Source organism: Equus caballus, chromosome 19 (assembly GCF_041296265.1).
Source record: "Equus caballus isolate H_3958 breed thoroughbred chromosome 19, TB-T2T, whole genome shotgun sequence".
Taxonomy (NCBI): Eukaryota; Metazoa; Chordata; class Mammalia; order Perissodactyla; family Equidae; genus Equus; species Equus caballus.
In genome coordinates, this window is record NC_091702.1 from 44,039,787 (window position 1) to 44,058,711 (window position 18,925).

Here is an 18,925-nt window from a genome sequence, read left to right on the forward strand (position 1 = left end):
AGTCTCGTGGTTAAAATTTGGCATTCACTGCCATAACCTGGGTTTGTTTCCAGGTCAGGGAACCACATCACCACTGTTGGTTGTCACACTTTGGGCAGCTGCATGTTACTGTGATGCTGAAAGCTGTGCCACTAGTATTTCAAAAATTCCGTAAAGGTCACCCTTGGTAGATAGGTTTCAGTGGAGCTTCCAGACTGAGACAGACCAGGAAGAAGGACCTGGCCATCCACTTCCAAAAAAATTGGCCATGAAAACCCTATGAATAGCACCAGAAGTTGAGAAGATGGTGTTAAAAAACAGGGCAGGATTCTGCTCTGCCGTATACAGAGTCGCTAGGAGTCAGAATTGACTCAAGGACACTAACAACAAATTCTAACCTCATCCTACATAGGCCAAATTGAGCACTCTCAACACTAGTCTATTAAAAAAAGAGAAAGGACCCTTTTTGGAGGTGCAGTAGGCAAAGAAGAAAGTTTTGGTAACAGCTACCTTGTTCCTAGGATATGATATGCTCATGGTCTGAACATATCATGGGTATGTTTATGGCTAGTGTTAAATATGATGTTAGCAAGTCCGTTTGGACTGTGCTTTGGCTCAGCTGGGCCCCTGTCAGCATTATGCTGGAAAGGTAAAAAAGCCTTAGTTTGTCATTTTAATAAGAGCAGTAAGGATCCCAGCCTGTGCAGAAACCCCAGCCTGTGTCCAGTGCTCAATCTTCTTGTGTTGTTTGGTCCCCACTTCTATTATTAGGATTGGGGCTTTCTACCCAAAATCATTATACCATTAAATCTATCTTGTTGGTATATTTCTTTCTAATAGTTGCTTTTAGAAGCCTAATTATTATTGGCTCAATTGCTTATCTTGCTTATGAAGACATTCTTTAGTAACAATAGGAACTAAACGTTCTTGAGGTTAGATAAACAGTGACCAGCGTAGGTTTATTAATTTTGCTGTCTTATCATAGGAGTTGCCAGTTGTAAACACTTGTTTATTTTCTAACATAAGATAAAGACAAGATGAACTTAAAAGACATTTTCTATAGAATCTATACCTTGATTATTGTCTCCTTACTTTTTCACAAAAGGAGAATTTTCCATGAGTATTGATTTCTCCTTTTTTTGTTTTAAAGATTTTATTTTGCCTTTTTCTCCCAAAGCCCCCTGGTACATAGTTGCGTATTTTTAGTTGTGGGTCCTTCTAGTTGTGGCATGTGGGATGCCACCTCAGCATGGCTTGATGAGCAGTGCCAGGTCTGCGCCCAGGATTCGAACTGGCAAAACCCTGGGGCTGCGGAAGCAGAGCGCGCAAACTTAACCACTTGGCCACAGGGCCAACCCAGTATTGATTTCTTCACAGCACCCTTCATGTTCTTTCCTTTTTAGGATTCTTACGGACTAAGTATCTCTTAGAAATTCAGGATGTTTACAAGTGGCTCTACCTGTTGTATGTCACTGCCTAAACCCTTCATGTGTGGGAGCCCTCCTCTTGGGCAATCCTCTTTCCCATCCCAGCGTTGCTGCTGAGGACTTGAAAATTGCATTCCAAGAACAAAAAGATTTTCCAGATCCATCCTGTTTTCCCCTCCCCCACATAAAGTATTTGTTATCCTTAAGCAGCCTTGGTTCCTTTTAGTGAGCACTGGATACAGGATTACGACCTGTCTACTGGAGCCTCGTTTTATATCGTTTCACGTGACAACTGATACCAGACAGGACAGCATCAGGACAGCTTAGGGAATTTACGTAAAGGAGCAGGAGCCTTTCAAAGTCATGAATGTGTGCCTTTTACTTTTTAGGAATCATTGCAGCGGGGCTGGGGGTGTGAAGTTTTGATCACAATATGAAAACATTTTATTAAAAGTTCTATTAAATAGTTTTAAAAATAATTTCCCCCAAGAAAATAAAGGAATAAAAATTCCAGGAGATATAGGAAGGTAGGCTAGGGAGCAAGAGTATAACTCAGTAAAGTAGCCCCTCTCCTTCTAATTTTTCAGCCTTCCTGTTTTAAGATCTGAAGAAAAAGCCAGTCCAGTGACATGGCAGGGTGCAAGCATGCCATAGGATCTTAAAGGTGTCTGTCTGCAGAAGCAATTTGGCGATGGTGTATTAGATCATGTTAAATGGTATCTCTGTAAAAATCCCTGATTTTTACTAGGATAATGGAGCTGCCTATTAATTATGTACCTATTTTTCAGCATTTAAAATAATAATTTATAGTATAATAGTGTTTTGTGTAAGTGTATTTATGCATGGGCTTTGAATGCAGAGAAATCCGGGTTTGGATTTCAGTTCAGTCACTTGCTAGCTGTGTGTAACCCTGGAGTCTGTTTCCTAACCTTCCAAAGTGGCAGTTTCCTCGTCTGTGCAATGTCTGCCTCAGAAGGAGCTTCTGTGGGTTACATGAGACTGTGGCCATATGGAGCATATGTGCTCAGCCAAAGGCAGCTTCCTCGATTTTCCCCTTCCTTTTCTTTCCCCTGCTTACTTCAGTGCCACATTTATTGATTAAAAATGTGCGCCTCAGACTCTGTTCTGGGCATGGATATAGCTTTTTGAAGTATGCGTTTTGAATCTAAAATAAACCACTTCCACTTTGTTATAAAATGTTTTTACTTTTGTCAGTCTTATTTTACATGTCATTATGGAGTCATAAAATATATAACAGGAGTAAATTGGTGCACTGTACTGCCGTGGTTCTAAACTGACGTGTCCACTCCAGTATAGAAGGTAAAGATGGCTGGCTGGTTACTGCTGGTAACTGGTATCATGTTTTCCCAGAGTTTTTTTGTTGAAGTCATTTTTTGTAGTGTATGATTTATTTTCCTTCTCAGTTGTGCTTTAAGAGTTTTACTTTGAATTTTGTGGTAATCATTTTAAGAATTTTTTTTAGACTTCTGGAGAAATTCTTTAGTTATCTTTATATTTTTTATTATTTAAAGTGAGAAGTTATCAAATAATTCTGTTTGGTGGCAAAGTTTCTGTCATTAATAATGCCTTGTATTTATAAAATACCTTTTTCCAAAGAAGAGAGTTCTCATCCCTTTTCATTATACAATTTTTACGTTTCATAATTAAGTAACTTTTGTATCATCCCAGTCCAGCTATGTTACTAACAAAACAAGAATAGAACCCAGGTCTCCAGACTGTAAAAATAGTTCTCTTGGCTAAATTACATTAGTGTTCTAAATTCGATTTAATTTTTCATTCCTCTTGTTAAATTTCTTTAGTATCTTTTCATGGCCCAGCTTTGGAAATATGTACCAAAGTTTTATCATCCTACATACATTTTTCAGCTTCCCACTCTCCTAGGATATGTGGAAAACATAACTGAAAAAAAAATGCATTTTCCAAGTCATTCAGTTTACATTATTGCTTTTCCTGAGCAAATGGTATACAAACTATATATATACATACACACACACACACACACAAATATATTTATACAAATGTATATATATAAAGCATCCTGTGTGGGCCTTCTTGCACCCTAGCTAGCATCCTTGATAGCTTTTCCAGTGAGACTTTTTTTTGGTTTATTAAGCACCCTGGTCCAAACCTTGACCGTCCCCAAGTAGGTGCCGGTCCTGGGGCCCAGCACATCCTGCTCTCCAGATGATGGACGAAGGGTGGATGGAAGGGCAGGAAGAAATACAGTGCATCGTAGTATTATAAAAACAAGACCTTTACTCTGCAATAGAAATTCACATTTCAAAAGCTGATGATGGTCAAGCTGATCTACTTTATGAAAATGCAAAAATAGTTGCTTCTTTTTTAAAACTTGGCCGTTTCTAGTAAAAATTTGTTTTCATTTTACATAGCCTTTCATTAATAAGCAAAGTATGTAATTGTTTTTGAATTGGTTCTCTTCTTTAAAATGTGCTGGAAGACACAGTTCACAGAGCACTGTTCCAAGCAGGAGAAAAAAGGGACGACTGTACCATAGTTTAAATGAAATGAAAATATCCAGTATTGCAGTGAAAAATAAAAATCCATTTGCCTAGAATTAGTTGTGCTGAAAATAGATGGATTGCTTACATTTTGGATCCTTGTCAGTAAATAATCACAAAGTTAAGTACTAATTTGAGTTCAGGGGAAGATAATCAAAAAATCTCAGGAAGTTGCTAGAAACATCTTGTTTTAAGATGTGGGGAAATGATGAAAAAAGCGTTTACATAAAATCAGTAATTAGCAATTTTACACTTCTACTGCAAAATAAAAGTTTGGGTTTTGAAGCAAAATTTGAGCATTTAAGTATAAACAGTAAGACCAAATTGCTGTCTGGTAAGGGCTTAGGAAACTTGGGGTATCGTTAGTGAGCTAGAATATACAAGATTACCAGTGTGATGTTTGAAACTGCATTAGGACTCCTGGGTTAATTGGTTTTATAGAATGACTGAACTGCAGAATAAAACGGTGGTTGGGTATCACTTTGTCTTAATCCTTTTGTTGAGTAAAATAACTTGTCATTTTTACCAGTAAGATTCTCAATTTGTTTTCACAATTACATTATGAAAAAATCATTTCGGGAAAGCTGATGAAAATCATAAATAGGGCAATGATAATACATTTGGTCATGATTTAAATTCTGTATACATTTCAGTGAGAGTGTTTACAAGAATGTTGTTTTAAACAAATGCTTATTTCGTGCAGTTACAGTAAATTTAGGCCAAGCACTTTTTAAAAGGCAAATACATGTTCAAATTAAATACTAAACTGGAAAAAGGATTCCATTATGAAAGAAGGCTGATGATACAATCTCAAGTACTGACAGAAGTTAACCCCACCATGGGAAATTATATATTCAAACTTGAAATTCTTTCATTATGCTTAAATTTTCAAAAAATTTTGCATAAAATAGCCTGAACTGAGATCTAAGTATTTTCATTTTATGGTATTTGTTGAGGATATAACATACCCAGTAATAAATTTCTGTGAAATTAAATGTAAGTAGGGGACTGGAAATAGGCTTAAACATTTCATTAGAAATCAAAAATTAAACCCCATGTGCCTAAAAATATTAGCAGTTTATTAGGAATTCTTCCCTTCCTCACCTGTACTAGGACAATACTGATATCTGTATTTCAGGTGAAACTATGCTATAAATAGAGCAAAGGACACAGACTGTGTAGGTTGGGGATATTCTGGTTATGCTAAGAAAAGAATAGCAGCAAGAACAAAAAGCTTTCTTCTTAAGCAGACATGCACCCCAAATAAATTTCTCAAGCAGTTGAGACGCTTGTTCCATCTATATAACCCAAAAATATGCATTCGTCTTTTAATGAAAAAGGAATATTTACTCTTTCAGATTTATTCATACAAGTCATACATTAATATTCACAGATATTTTTAAATGGGAAAACAAGTTGCTTCTAACAATATATTTTTCCAATAGAATGTTACTATGTTAACAAGATTTGACAGTGAGTTTATTTTAATCTAGTGATCTTAATTTCAACAGATACTTATTAACAACAAATTAAACCTCACTGCAAAGAAATTCTTCATAATATCGTGACCAGATTTTCTAATCCTAGTGAAGGCCACAATGAAGTAGCCCAGATATGCTGCCATTAAAGTTTGTCATGGGATTGTAATAAATTTGCTCAAAGTGTTCATAAAGTTCTAACTCCAAAGGTGCTATAGAGAAACATAAGAGAATGTAATCTAAAAATATGACTATATTGATCTATACTTTTTATTTTCTATCTGATTAAAACTAAGACCTGCCTCCTAATGAGCCACATTTTGGCATCTCTGTAAATGTTGCTATGTGAAAGTAAAAATGAGGAAAACAAGTTATGATAGCTTCATTTATAGCTTTCATAGAAAAATATATATTCTCTGAATTAGTTATATCAAGTGGTCATCACTCAGCATGAATTCCAATAGCATTATCAACAAAATAAGACATTAATGGATTTTCTCAGTTGCCTATTTCCAACACTCGGCTTCAGAAGTCAATTATCAACATCCTCATCGTTGAACCCCCAGGTCCTTCTAGTTTATGTTGTTTTTGACTTTTGAGGTTGTGAATTATAGGGACTGGATCTTGTTAAAGTATTTCCTTCACTCAAAAGTCAAATAGGCTCAATGGCACTTCCTCTTGAAATGTGCCTTTCTAATTTTTTTTCTCTTATTTCAGAAATAACACCATAGTCATGGTGGTCTGAATTTTTGTACTCTAACGTAGAACATGTAAAATTAGCATCAGGTTGAGATTTTGAACTTTTTTCAGTCCTTGAAGTTTTTGCTACATACCCTGTACACTTTCTGTTGTTTTCTTCCTCTAAGGAATCAAGAGATTCCTTCAAGGCCCTTGCTTTCTGAAAAGAAACAATAATCTTAGGACAGCCCATTTGTTTTTTCTTTCTGCCTCTCCGACTACTGGGCAACGGTCAAAGTCTGCTAGTCCTCTTCTGACGTCACACCAGCAGGAAGGCTGAGGGCTTCTCATTACTGCTGAGTAGAGGTGGAAGTCTAGGCTCCCCATGTAGTCTCCACTGATCCCACATGGTGAGGAGGGAGGCGCCACATGACCTTCTGGCAGGCATGAAAGTTCCGGCTCCCTGCTTGGCCTTCTTTGACACCACACCAGTGGGGACTGGAGAGGAGCCACTGAAGTGCCACGTTACAGTCCTGCAAGGTAGAAGTTTAGGCTCATCGCTCTTCCTTTGGCAGTGTGTCGGGGGGGTGGTGGGGAGGAGTGGCCATAGTTTTTCTGGGATGTTTGGCTGGGATAGAGCAGTTATTGTGTAAAAGTTTTCTGTCTTGTTAGGTTGCTCCTTTCCTGGTCCTTCAGCTAGAGAGAGCAGGCTTTTGTTGGGGTTTTTTTTTTTTTAAATCTCTGCCCATCCATGTTTCTGGGTTGCCAACTTGGAGACATCAGCTCCAAGTCTGGGAAAGAAGAGGCAGGAAGAAGTCTCCGGGAACTGATTACTATGTCATTCCTTGGATCCTGAAGTCCCTAGTCGTCTTCTTTCAACCTTTTAGAGTCTTATGTTTGTTTTTTTAGATATAATTCCAGAGTTTTAATTGTGCTTAGCAGGAGGAATAGGGAAAAGTACATCTGCTCCATCTTCCTGGAAGCAGAAGTCACTAATTGGTGTTTAAAATTATATAAATTTACTACCTTTGATAAAAAATTAAAATTAAAATGGGGCTGGCCTGTGGCTGAGTGGTTAAGTTTGCATGCTCCGCTTCGGCCGCCCAGGGTTTTGCTGGTTCAGATCCTGGGCACGGACATGGCACAGTTCATCAGGCCATGCTGAGGCAGCATCCCACATGCCACAACCAGAGGGAACTACAACTAGATTATACAACTATGTACCAGGGGGCTTTGGGGAGAAGGAGGAAAAAAAAGAAAAGAAGATTGGCAACAGATGTCAGCTCAGGTGCCAATCTTTAAAAAAATAAAATAAAACAGAAAAAAATTTTTTTTTAATTAAAATTAAAAACAATTTTAAAAAGAAAACTCACAAGTTAGGTAAAAATAACATGACTTTAGAATGAAAAGCATTAGAAAATATTCCCATTTCTGACCTCCCTAGGTTACATAATTTTATTATTAGCTAAAATAAAATAATTTTTATTGCATTCTCTGTCAGCGAAATTTTCTTGGGAATGGCATAGTGCTTGAAAACATAAAGGGAACACCTAAGTATAGAGTATATTTTAAATGTGGCAAATTTAAAGAGAAGGTTTCCAAAGTGTAACAAACTTGTGTCAGTCATCATTTAATTAATCAGTATCTTCATTTAATGGGCAACCGTTTATGTCCTTCGTCCTTCATGTTGTTAGCCTGTGGAAGCACCATGAACAGTATCATTGTGGTTTATTAAATAGTTATGAAATCAAATTCAAAATTATTACTTCTATATAATTATTTAGGGACTCAATCTTCCTTATGAATTTTACTTTTTCTTTCTTATTATTTTGCATTGAATGTGTATTTTAGAAATTTTTTTGTAGTTTGTATTTACCATTTCTTTATATGATAAAGGATATTCCTATAGTATTCTTTTAAAATTTACTTTGCTCAGTGTTAAAAATCTCTTATACAGAATATTTGTTATAATCTCAGGCCCTTTCAACATTCATAGCAGTGACTGTTCTCACAGAAAGTGATAGTACTGTATATGTGGGTATTGCATAATGGGCTTTATTTGGTGAGGATGATGTCATTGCGTGGGATGGCCTGAAGGAGTTATTAGAAGAACATAAGACTTTTGACTGCCAGCATTTCTTAATAAATGCCAAACTGTTGAAAACATTAATTTGTGTTTGGACTGGAATGAACCTAGGTTTTCCTGGCTTAGCTCTAGAGATTTTAAGAAATAAATTCTACTTTCATAATTACGTAGCTGAGTAGAATGAAATATTAAGCATTTTTCTCCCTGGGAAAGAGTAATGGAGTTAGGAAGGAAAGAAGTTAATAAACAGCTGACGTTCTTTGTTACACAGTTGTCAGACCAACTTTTGAGATTTGACATTCAAGAATACTTTGAGTTTTTGTTTCAGTAATTTATTATTTAGTTTCTGCTGAGGTGTAAGAGATGGTTATTAGAAAAGTCCATAATTTTAGAGATTTTTAAAGTACATATCACTAAAAAGAGGCACATTACGTTTATTTTCTATTTTGAGTACTAAACATTTGATTTTTTTTTTTAAAGATTGGCACCTGAGCTCTAACATCTGTTGTCAGTCTTCTTTTTTCCTTCTTCTTCTTCTCCCCAAAGCCCCCTGGTACATAGTTGTGTATTTTTAGTTGTGGGTCCCTCTGGTTGTGCTATGTGGGACGCTGCCTCAGCGTGGCCTGATAAGCGGTGCCATGTCTGCGCCCAGGATTCGAACCAGAGAAACCCTTAGTGGCCGAAGTAGAACATGCAAACTTAACCACTCAGCCACGGGGCCAGCACCTAATTTTTTTTTATTGTAAAATATACATAACAGAATTTACCATTTTAACGTGTATAGTTCAGTGACATTAAGTACATTCACATTGTTGTGCAACCATCACCACTATACCCGTTTCCAGAACGGTTTCATCATCCCAGATTGAAACTGTATCCATTAAACAATAACTTTCCATTGTCTCCTCTTCCCAGCCCCTGGTAACCATTCCACTTTCTGTCGCTATGAATTTCACTCTTCTAGGTACCTCATGTGAGTGGAATCATTCAATATTTGCCCTTTTGTGTCTGGCCTGTTTCACTTAGCACAATGTTTTCAAGGTTCACCCATGTTGCAGCATGTATCAGAATGTCATTGCTTTTTAAGGCTGAATATTATTCTGTCATATGCATATACCACATTTTGTATATCCGTTCTTTTGTTAATGGACATTTGGGTTGTTTCCACCTTTTGTCTGTTGTGAGTAATACTGCTATAAATATTGGTGTACAAATACCTGTTCGAGTTCCTGCTTTCAGTTCTTTTGGGTGTATATTCAGTATAATTGCTGGATCATAAACATAGCTTTATGTCTGATTTTTTGAAGAACCACCCTACTGTTTTCTACAGCAGCTGTACCATTTTCCGTTCTCACTGGCAATGCACAAGGGTTCCAGTTAATCCACATCCTTACCAACACTTGTTATTTTCTGGCTTTCAAAAAAAATAATAGTCATCCTAATTGATGTGAAGTGATATCTTATTGTAGTTTTGACTTGCATTTCCTTAATGATTAGTGATGTTGAGTGTCTTTTCATGTGCTTATTGGCCATCTGTACATCACCTTTGGAAAAATGTCTATTCAAGTCCTTTGCCCATTTTTTAATTGGGTTGTTTGGGTTTTTGTTGTTGAGTTTTTAAAAATATATATTCTGGATATCAATCCGTCATCAGATTACCCATCTTATTTTCAATTCATGCTGCAGAGGGTTGGTGGTGGCGTGGGTCTCATCTGACCTGGTCTGTAGATATGTCTCCTACATTTCCTCTACTACTAAGGATCCTTTCTTATGGTTCCCTTTATGGAGTTCACATTTAAAAATTAATTAATTAATTACCTACAATATAAACTTTGTTTATTCAGAAATAATTTTCCAATTTTTAATAAAATCATAAAATAGCTAACTAGAGATTTGATCAACATGAAATAGCCAGTGTTAGCACACTGAGTTAACCTAATTCTAGAAAATAAACTCGATCTTTTAATGTCAGGTATTATGTTAGATGCTAAAGACACAAAGCTGTTTGTCTTAAGGAAGTTAAAATCTAACGAAGAATGAAGAATTACAGTACCGTGTGATAATTACTACAGTGGAGTAATAGAGACACAGTTGGAGAATCCTTGAAGGGTCTAGACAAGCCAAGGAAAGTATAATGAGATTATGCTTGAGATGGCTCCTGAACAAGGGCAGGAGTTTACCAGAGTATCAAGACTGAGGAGAGCCCCAACACCCATTTATGATAAAAACCCTCAGTAAAATGGGTATCGAAGGAAAGTACCTCAACATAATAAAGGCCATATATGATAGACCCACAGCCAACATCATACTCAATGGACAAAAGCTGAAAGCCATCCCTCTGAGGACAGGAACAAGACAAGGGTGCCCACTTTCACCACTCCTATTCAACATAGTACTGGAGGTGCTGGCCAGAGCAATTCGGCAGGAAAAAGAAATAAAAGGAATCCAAATAGGTAACGAAGAAGTAAAACTCTCGTTGTTTGCAGACGACATGATCTTATACATAGAAAACCCCAAAGAATCCACAGAAAAACTATTAGAAATAATCAACAACTACAGCAAAGTAGCAGGGTATAAAATTAACGTGCATAAATCAGTAGCATTTCTATACACTAACAATAAACTAACAGAAAAAGAACTCAAGAACTCTATCCCATTCACAATCGCAACGAAAAGAATAAAATACCTTGGGATAAACTTAACCAAGGAAGTGAAGGATCTATACAATGAAAACTACAAGACTTTCTTGAAAGAAATAGGCGATGACATAAAGAGATGGAAAAACATTCCTTGTACATGGATTGGAAGAATAAACATAGTTAAAATGTCCATACTACCTAAAGCAATATACAGATTCAATGCTATCCCAATCAGAATCCCAAGAACATTCTTCACAGAAATTGAACAAACAATCCTAAAATTCATATGGGGGAACAAAAGACCGCGAATTGCTAAAGCAATCCTGAGCAAGAAAAACAAAGCCGGCGGAATCACAATCCCCGATTTCAAAACATACTACAAAGCTACAGTGATCAAAACAGCATGGTACTGGTACAAAAACAGGTCCACAGATCAATGGAACAGAATTGAAAGCCCAGAGATAAAACCACACATCTATGGACAGCTAATCTTCGACAAAGGAGCAGAGGGCCTACAATGGAGAAAAGAAAGTCTCTTCAACAAATGGTGCTGGGAAAACTGGACGGCCACATGCAAAAGATTGAAAATTGACCATTCTTTTTCACCACACACCAAAATAAACTCAAAATGGATCAAAGACCTAAAGATTAGGCCTGAGACAATAAGTCTTTTGGAAGAGAATATAGGCAGTACACTCTTTGACATCAGTTTCAAAAGAATCTTTTCGGACACTGTAACTCCTCAGTTGAGGGAAACAATAGAAAGAATAAACAAATGGGACTTCATCAGACTAAAGAGCTTCTTCAAGGCAAGGGAAAACAGAATTGAAACAAAAAAACAGCTCACTAATTGGGAAAAAATATTTACAAGCCACTTATCCGACAAAGGGTTAATCTCCATAATATACAAAGAACTCACACTGCTTAACAACAAAAAAACAAACAACCCGATCAAAAAATGGGCAGAGGAGATGAACAGACATTTCTCAAAAGAAGATATGAATATGGCCAATAGACACATGAAAAGATGTTCATCATCGCTAATCATCAGGGAAATGCAAATCAAAACTACACTAAGATATCACCTTACCCCCGTTAGATTGGCAAAAACATCCAAAACCAAGAACGACAAATGTTGGAGAGGTTGTGGAGAAAGAGGTACCCTCATACACTGTTGGTGGGAATGCAAACTGGTACAGCCACTATGGAAAACAGTATGGAGATTTCTCAAAAAGTTAAAAATAGAAATACCCTATGACCCAGCCATCCCATTACTGGGTATCTATCCTAAGAACCTGATAACAGATATCTCAAGAGTCCGTTGCACCCCTATGTTCATCGCAGCATTATTTACAATAGCCAAGACGTGGAACCAGCCTACATGCCCAGAAACTGATGATTGGATAAAGAAGATGTGGTATATATACACAATGGAATACTACTCAGCCATAAAAAAAGACGAAATTGGCCCATTCACAACAACGTGGATGGACCTCGAGGGCATTATGTTAAGCGAAATAAGTCAGTCAGAGAAAGACGAACTCTATATGACTCCACTCATAGGTGGAAATTAGTATATTGAGAAGGAGATCTGATCGGTGGTTACCAGGGAAAAGGGGGGGTGGGGGGAGGGTACAGAGGGGGAAGTGGTGTACCCACAACATGATTAACAAAAATGTACAACTGAAATCTCACAAGCTTGTAATCTATCATAACATTAATAAAAAAAAAATAAAAAAAAATAAAAAAAAAAAAAGACTGAGGAGAGCCCAAGCTTGTGTTACTTCCTTTGAGATGGTCCCTGGGGTTCAGTATCACTGGTATACATGCCTGAAAAGCTGGGAGGGAGGGAGAGCCAGCCCCTGTGAATGAGAGAAAGAAATTAAGAACACCGGGAGCTGAGCAAACACCCTAAAAATACTGTAGATATACATTTATGATAATCAGTATACAGTAGCTGAAACATCTATTTTTTAAATGAGGGATTTGGGAAAGGGATCCCTTGGTCTCTTGTGCTTAGGTCCCTGTGTGCTTTAGGTAACCTGCTCACGCATAAGAGCTGGAAACGCTCGGAAGAACTCTATATAGAACTGAGTAAGTTCAAGCTGACCTGTTGTGGTGTGGAACCCTTGTTTAAATTCAAAATATTTGCATTAATTGGTTCAACTGAATTTAACTTATTTTGATTGTGATTCAGATAAGTGGTTCCTTTTAACAGCTATGTCACCATAGTATTTCTCCTGGTAGCTTACAGGAGAAGAGGGAGAACAGAGGGGTAGAGGAGGGTGTGAATTAGATCTGGTGGTCAAAGGAAGCAATCTCAGGCGTCTTGCTATAAAAGTCAGACGCTGGTCTGAGAAAAAGGAAGGTTGCTTCCGGCAGCTCTAGGAACAGTCGAGAATAGTGATTATAACTGTTTGCATCTGAAGGAAGGGGTGAAATTGAGCAGACGTCTCTAAGAGCAAAGAAAGAATTTGTTGAACTAAACATTGAAACACTACTTAGATATCTATAATTGTTTTAAGAGATTTAAGTTATTAAGTTATTTAAGTTTAAAAAGTTTTTGTGTTATAAAGAATTAGGGTTTTTCCTTTTCTTTTTTGCTACCTTATGAGAAGTGCGCAATAGGATGTTAATAAAATAATTATATATTTTTTCTGAACCTTCTGACCTTCACAGTCTCAAACAGAAATACAAAGTTAGAGAATTAGCTAGGAGGAAAATACCATGTCAATTAAGTAAAGGTTTCTCAAATGCTTTTTTCAGGCTTAAGAAGCCACATTGCTATTAATGTCTTTGAGCTTCATAATTGTCCCCTAAAAGTAGGAATCAACCACTCCTGATTTATAAAATCATAGTTACCGAACAGTTGATGGGAGAGAGAGAATTAGGAAAAAGTACCTCTTAGCATGCTTCTTATCTGTAAAAAAAAAAAAAAAACGTAGGGGGGGAATAATTGAAAGCATCCCACTAAAAGTACTATGGAGGGAGATTTTGAAATGTTCCAAAGATTAAGATTAAGATGGTAACAAATGGTAGAGCTAGGATCTGGCTATATCATGTCTCACTTAAGATAATAGTTTTTCTCTAAATTGTATTGTTTCAGGGTATGGTTTTGAAAACTTTATTGGCACAGTATGTAGTGAGCAGTATTTCAAGATGAAAGAAAATATTGTAAGAATTGGATCACAGTTAAGGATGGTCTATATAGACTCTAAAATTTGGTTAATTTTCCAAATATTATGTGAGTCCGTTCTAGGCAGAAATTCATGTTCTTTCCTGTGTGAGCAAAGAGGATCTTTTAAGTTCGTTGATGTCTTTTGCTTTCTCTGCATCATTTGAAAAGGTAAAGTATGTAATGTATTTGAATGCTATCTAAAAATAAGTGTGGGGAGAAAAATTAGAAAATTGCAGGAATAGATATGTGTGTGTGTAAATGTATGCACACTCTGTCTTATAATTAAGATTTAAGATTAAGACTTAGTGATCTTTGTTGTCCTGTATTTCTTAACTTCAACTAACATGTTGCCACATGTAACATGTAACAGATAGCCACATGTATTTATGGTTATTGAAATCCGTTAGGTACCCTTTCTACCTGTCACGTTACTGCAGGTTATATGTGGTTTCTTAATTGTTGTGCCAGAGTAGACTGGGGTAGGGTACCCTTTTCTCCAGCCTTCAGTGACATTTTTTTCACTGCCCCGCAGCCTCCACTAAAGGCTCCATTAGCTAAGCTCTACAGAGCTTAGTGGCCTGCAAAAAAACCAACAGTCATTTACTCTGAAACTTCCCTCAAGATCGGTGGCTTTCCTTTCTGTCCTCCATCCTACTCCCCCAAATCTAACTTGCCACATAAGTTTCTGTTACACATGGGAAATAGCTGATTCCAGAACTGGGGCATGGAAGTTGCAAGATAAGCCTGGAATATCTTTTTTTGTGCCAGTATATAAGGGAAATGCTCAAAAAAGAAATGAAGATGGCATATCAGAAAGATACAGGAGCCAGCCTAAAGGGGAGTTCTCGTAATCAAATCTGGATCATAGTGGATTATAAACCACTGAGTAAAATGAAAATCCATGAGTCCATGCAGCAAATAGATCAATAAATCAATGTATTTGTATTTTTTAAAATAGAAAGGAGAATATAAATTAAAAACATTTTATACTTCAGAATGGAAAAAAAGATACAGTGTCATTACTTTATATAGCTAATGCACTCTTTTTTTTATGGTTATCTCAGCTTTTTTTTTTAAATTATAAAATATCTATAGTTTGATACACATAATAGTTTAAAACCTCATGGTTGGATTTGATTCATTTCATATAAATACTTGTTTGGAAATAAATTATTTTCAATCTAGGTTATGTAGTATTTCTTAAAACAAAGAAATCATAAAGGTAAAATTGTGATGCCCTGAAACCTTTTTCGTTGAAATATTTCTTTTAGTTAATTGAAACTTCCATGTTGTATCCCTTAGCCAAAAATTATCTCATATTTTTATCAGGCCAAAATAGGCTTTTTCTGCTTTGCTCAACTGAGTGATGCAATCCAAGGGCTGTTCCAAAGAGTGGTATAGTTGTTGGCTCATATCACTAGCATTAGAAGAAAAAATGGCTGGTGCAAGACCAAGGCCATGTTCAGGATATGATGCATAGAAGTAACTTTATAGCTTCATTGCAAAGTTATTTATTATCCAGTTGCGGTTTTTTACAGTACTTGACAAATCTCAGTTGAGCTTGCAGTCTGGAAAACAACCTAGAATTGACTACAGTGACACAGAGGTGGAAACTTAGGAGGCTTGTGTGACAAGAACTAGTCTCATCTGTTTGTGTAAAATCAAAAGGTTACTCTAGTAACACAAAGATACGGTAAACTCTGTGCTTATTTAACCTCATAAGGAAACTGTTTTAAACATTTTAATGGAAATCTTTAAATAAATATTTTCTACTTTTTTTTTTTTGCCTTTTAAAAGTAGTCTACTGAATGCAATATTACTTATTTTTGGTGACCAAAGATCATACATTATTGTATTTCACTCTGTTTTATTGCATAGTACAATACCCTATAATTGGGGGGATTTTGTTATTTGTTTTTTCTGTGTTGTTGTCAACCTTATGAAGCTGGCTTTTTGTGTGCCTCTTTGCATTTTATGGTATATGAAGTAATTTCCCCTGCATTATTTGATTTGATTCTTAGAACAATCCTAAGATGTAACAGAGGAGATGAAGAGAAATTGTTAGATTCAAGATATATTTGGACTAAGAAATGGACGGTGTTTGTTGATAAGATTAGATTAGGAAAAAGAGAAAGGCGTCAAGATGATTCCAGAATTCTAATTTAAGCAACTGGATGGACAAAAACATCATGTAAATATGGGAAGAGGAATATATTTGCAAATATATAGCATTTCAATGGCATTGTTGTGTAAAGTTTGTCCTCACAAGCTAAGAAATCTTTTTTCTCTCTGTGGAAAAACATGAGGTAATTTTGAAGCACTCAGTTTACATACAAACTCAGGTCACTACCCCCAAATGAGAATTTCCTACATCAGTTTAGTCTCCAAGTCAGATGTGGTTAAATTTTGTATCTGTCTTTATTTCTTTAGTTTGAACTTTGATGATTAATGAAATTGGAAGTATAAGTCAGTCGTCTAGCTAAGCACTTTACTGTTTTGAACACAATTGAGATTCAAATAGTAAGAAAGAAGAAAAGAGCATAGATATTCAAAGGGCAATGAACTACAACTGTCACAAATAACATGACCCTTTAAAAATCAAAATACTCTGGGTAATTATGTTAAATATGAGTGTTTTAATTAAAAGATAAAGATCGCCAGACAATAAAAAGAAAGCAGAATCTATCTATGTGCTATTTATAAGAAACACATTCAAAACATAATGATCCAGAAAGGTTGAAATTAGAGAATAGAAAAAGATATTCTGTAGAAATATTGACTGCGTTAGTTTTCTGTGCTGTATTACAAATTATCACAAACTTAGCAGTTTAAAGAATTTCCTGGTTTTTTTAGATCAGGAGTCCAGGCACAGCTTCGTTAGGTCTGCTATAGGCTTCAGTCAAGGTGTTGACCATGGCTGAGTTCTCATCTGGAGGCTTGGCTGGGCAAGGATTTGCTTCCAAGCTCCCTCAAGTTGTTGGCAGAATTTATTTCCTTGCAACTATAGAATTCATAGCAGCTTGCCTCTTCAAAGTTGGCAACAGAGAGAGACAGACGGATTGACTGAAAGATAGACAAACATAACCACAGGAATGACATCACATCACCTTGGCATATTCTATTGGTTAGAAGCAAATCTAACCAATAGAAATATATTGGGTACTTCTGAAGTCCCACCCACACTTAAGTGGAGGAGAGGGTATTATACAAGACGTGAACAGGGATCATGGCAGTCACAGTAAAGTGAGTCTATGGAATCAAGAGATTTCAAAGCAAATAACAGTACTAGGAATAAAAGAGATGACTTTACAAATTATAAAAAGTTTGATTTACCAGGAAGGTTTAATAATTTAAAATTTTCTAGTGTTAAAAAACTAAATTCAACCGAATAAATCTGACGATCTCATTGGCATTATTAAATCATTTATGAATTGGGCAGCATCTCATCTAGCAAACAGAGATACTGTGAGGAGTTATACAAAATGGAAGGTTTGTTTTTTGTTTTTTTAATATTGGCACCTGAGCTGACATCTGTTGCCAATCTTCTTTTTTTTTCTTCTCCTTTTCCCCAAAACCCCCCAGTACATAGTTGTATATTCTAGTTGTAGGTCCTTCTGGCTCCGCTATGTGGGATGCCGCCTCAGCATGGCTTGATGAGCAGTGCTAGGTCTGTGCCCACAATCTGAACTGGCGAAACTCTGGCTGGCGAAGTGAAGTGCGTGAACCTAACCACTCGGCCACAGGGCTGGCCCCCCAAAATGGAAGATTTTTATAAGAAGGAGGGTGGGGCAAGGAAGTTCTTACCAAAGGAAAAGAAAGACTTATTTTGGGCCGGGACATCTTCTCTTTGGGGGAAAGGGAATGGCCGGGGTTTTATCATGCTTATTGCCTCTTCTTCCTCTGGGGGGATGGAGAGGGCCCACAAGACGGATTACCTGTGCCCCAGAGGGGAAACTTAGTTCCAGCATATTCTACAGGTTGCTTCCACTATTTTGGTATTAACTCTCATTCAGGGTGCTCTAGCAGCTTGACCTGAGCTCCAAGGATGAGGCAGGACATGAATTGGCAAAGACAAATAATTCGCTTAAAGGAAGCCCAGCAGTCAGAGAGAGAATGAACAAGGATTAGATCTGGAACAAGTGACTTCAGGGAAATAGAACTATTGGAAGAGATGGATGACAAGTTTAGTGAGCAAAACAAAGTGAGATTCTCAAGAGAAAAAAAGTGACGGGCTTCTAATCAAAGCATAAAAGAATTAAAACAAAAAGTGAGGGGAGAAAGACTTTCTATATATTAATTTGTGAAGAGGATGATAATTGTTGAGACTCAAAGTCATGGTCTGGAACATTAAGTAGAAGAGTATATCAAAACAGAAAAAAATACGAAGAAAGAGAAAGCCCAAATGGAGGAGATGTAACAACTAAAGATAAAATAGAGGAGAATTTCTGTGGCTTAAAGAGGGGTTGAAAGAGCCCACTGAGTTCCAGACCAGAGTGTTGAGGGTGGTGGGGAGAGAAAGAACAAACTACTTAAAAAGGAAAATTAATCAGATACCTGCTGGACTAAGTGTGACACTGGAAATTAGAAGGTAGTAAAATAACACCTACAGATTACTAAGGAAAGAACTTTGCCTGTACCTAGCCAAAATACCATTCACTTGCTATGGTGAAAGCAAGATGTTTGCAGATATGTAGGAATTCAGTTTCTCCATCCAGGGGAAGTTCTCAGTAAAGGATTCTCACCACATAATTCCCAGCAGAGACTTTAAGCTAGAGCAGAAGAAGAGAGAAAACAGTGGTGAGGAAATGAATCTCACAGTATATTTAATTAAATCTAAATGGTTGATGATAGAGTGATTGTACTTTAGCACATTCCTTTGTCTTCTGCATTCTCTCTCTCTTTCTGCATTTGATCAGCATT

The 18,925-nt window shown here is 36.7% G+C and overlaps 1 protein-coding gene across 31 annotated transcripts in view; it reads left to right on the forward strand.

Moving 5' to 3' along the window:
* LRCH3 (leucine rich repeats and calponin homology domain containing 3) overlaps positions 1-18,925 on the forward strand; it is a 111,688-nt gene that overhangs the window by 14,314 nt on the left and 78,449 nt on the right. For 5 of the 31 annotated variants that reach the window (XM_023623589.2, XM_070243626.1, XM_070243630.1 and 2 more), the window contains exon 1: positions 6,429-6,642. The exons of 24 other annotated variants lie outside the window; for them this stretch is intronic. In XM_023623589.2, coding sequence (XP_023479357.1) covers positions 6,510-6,642 — 133 coding nt within the window. In that variant the 5' untranslated portion in view covers positions 6,429-6,509. Of the gene's footprint in view, positions 1-6,410; positions 6,643-18,925 lie in introns of those variants that run through there. 2 more of the 31 variants (XM_070243625.1, XM_070243632.1) reach the window with 2 other exon arrangements.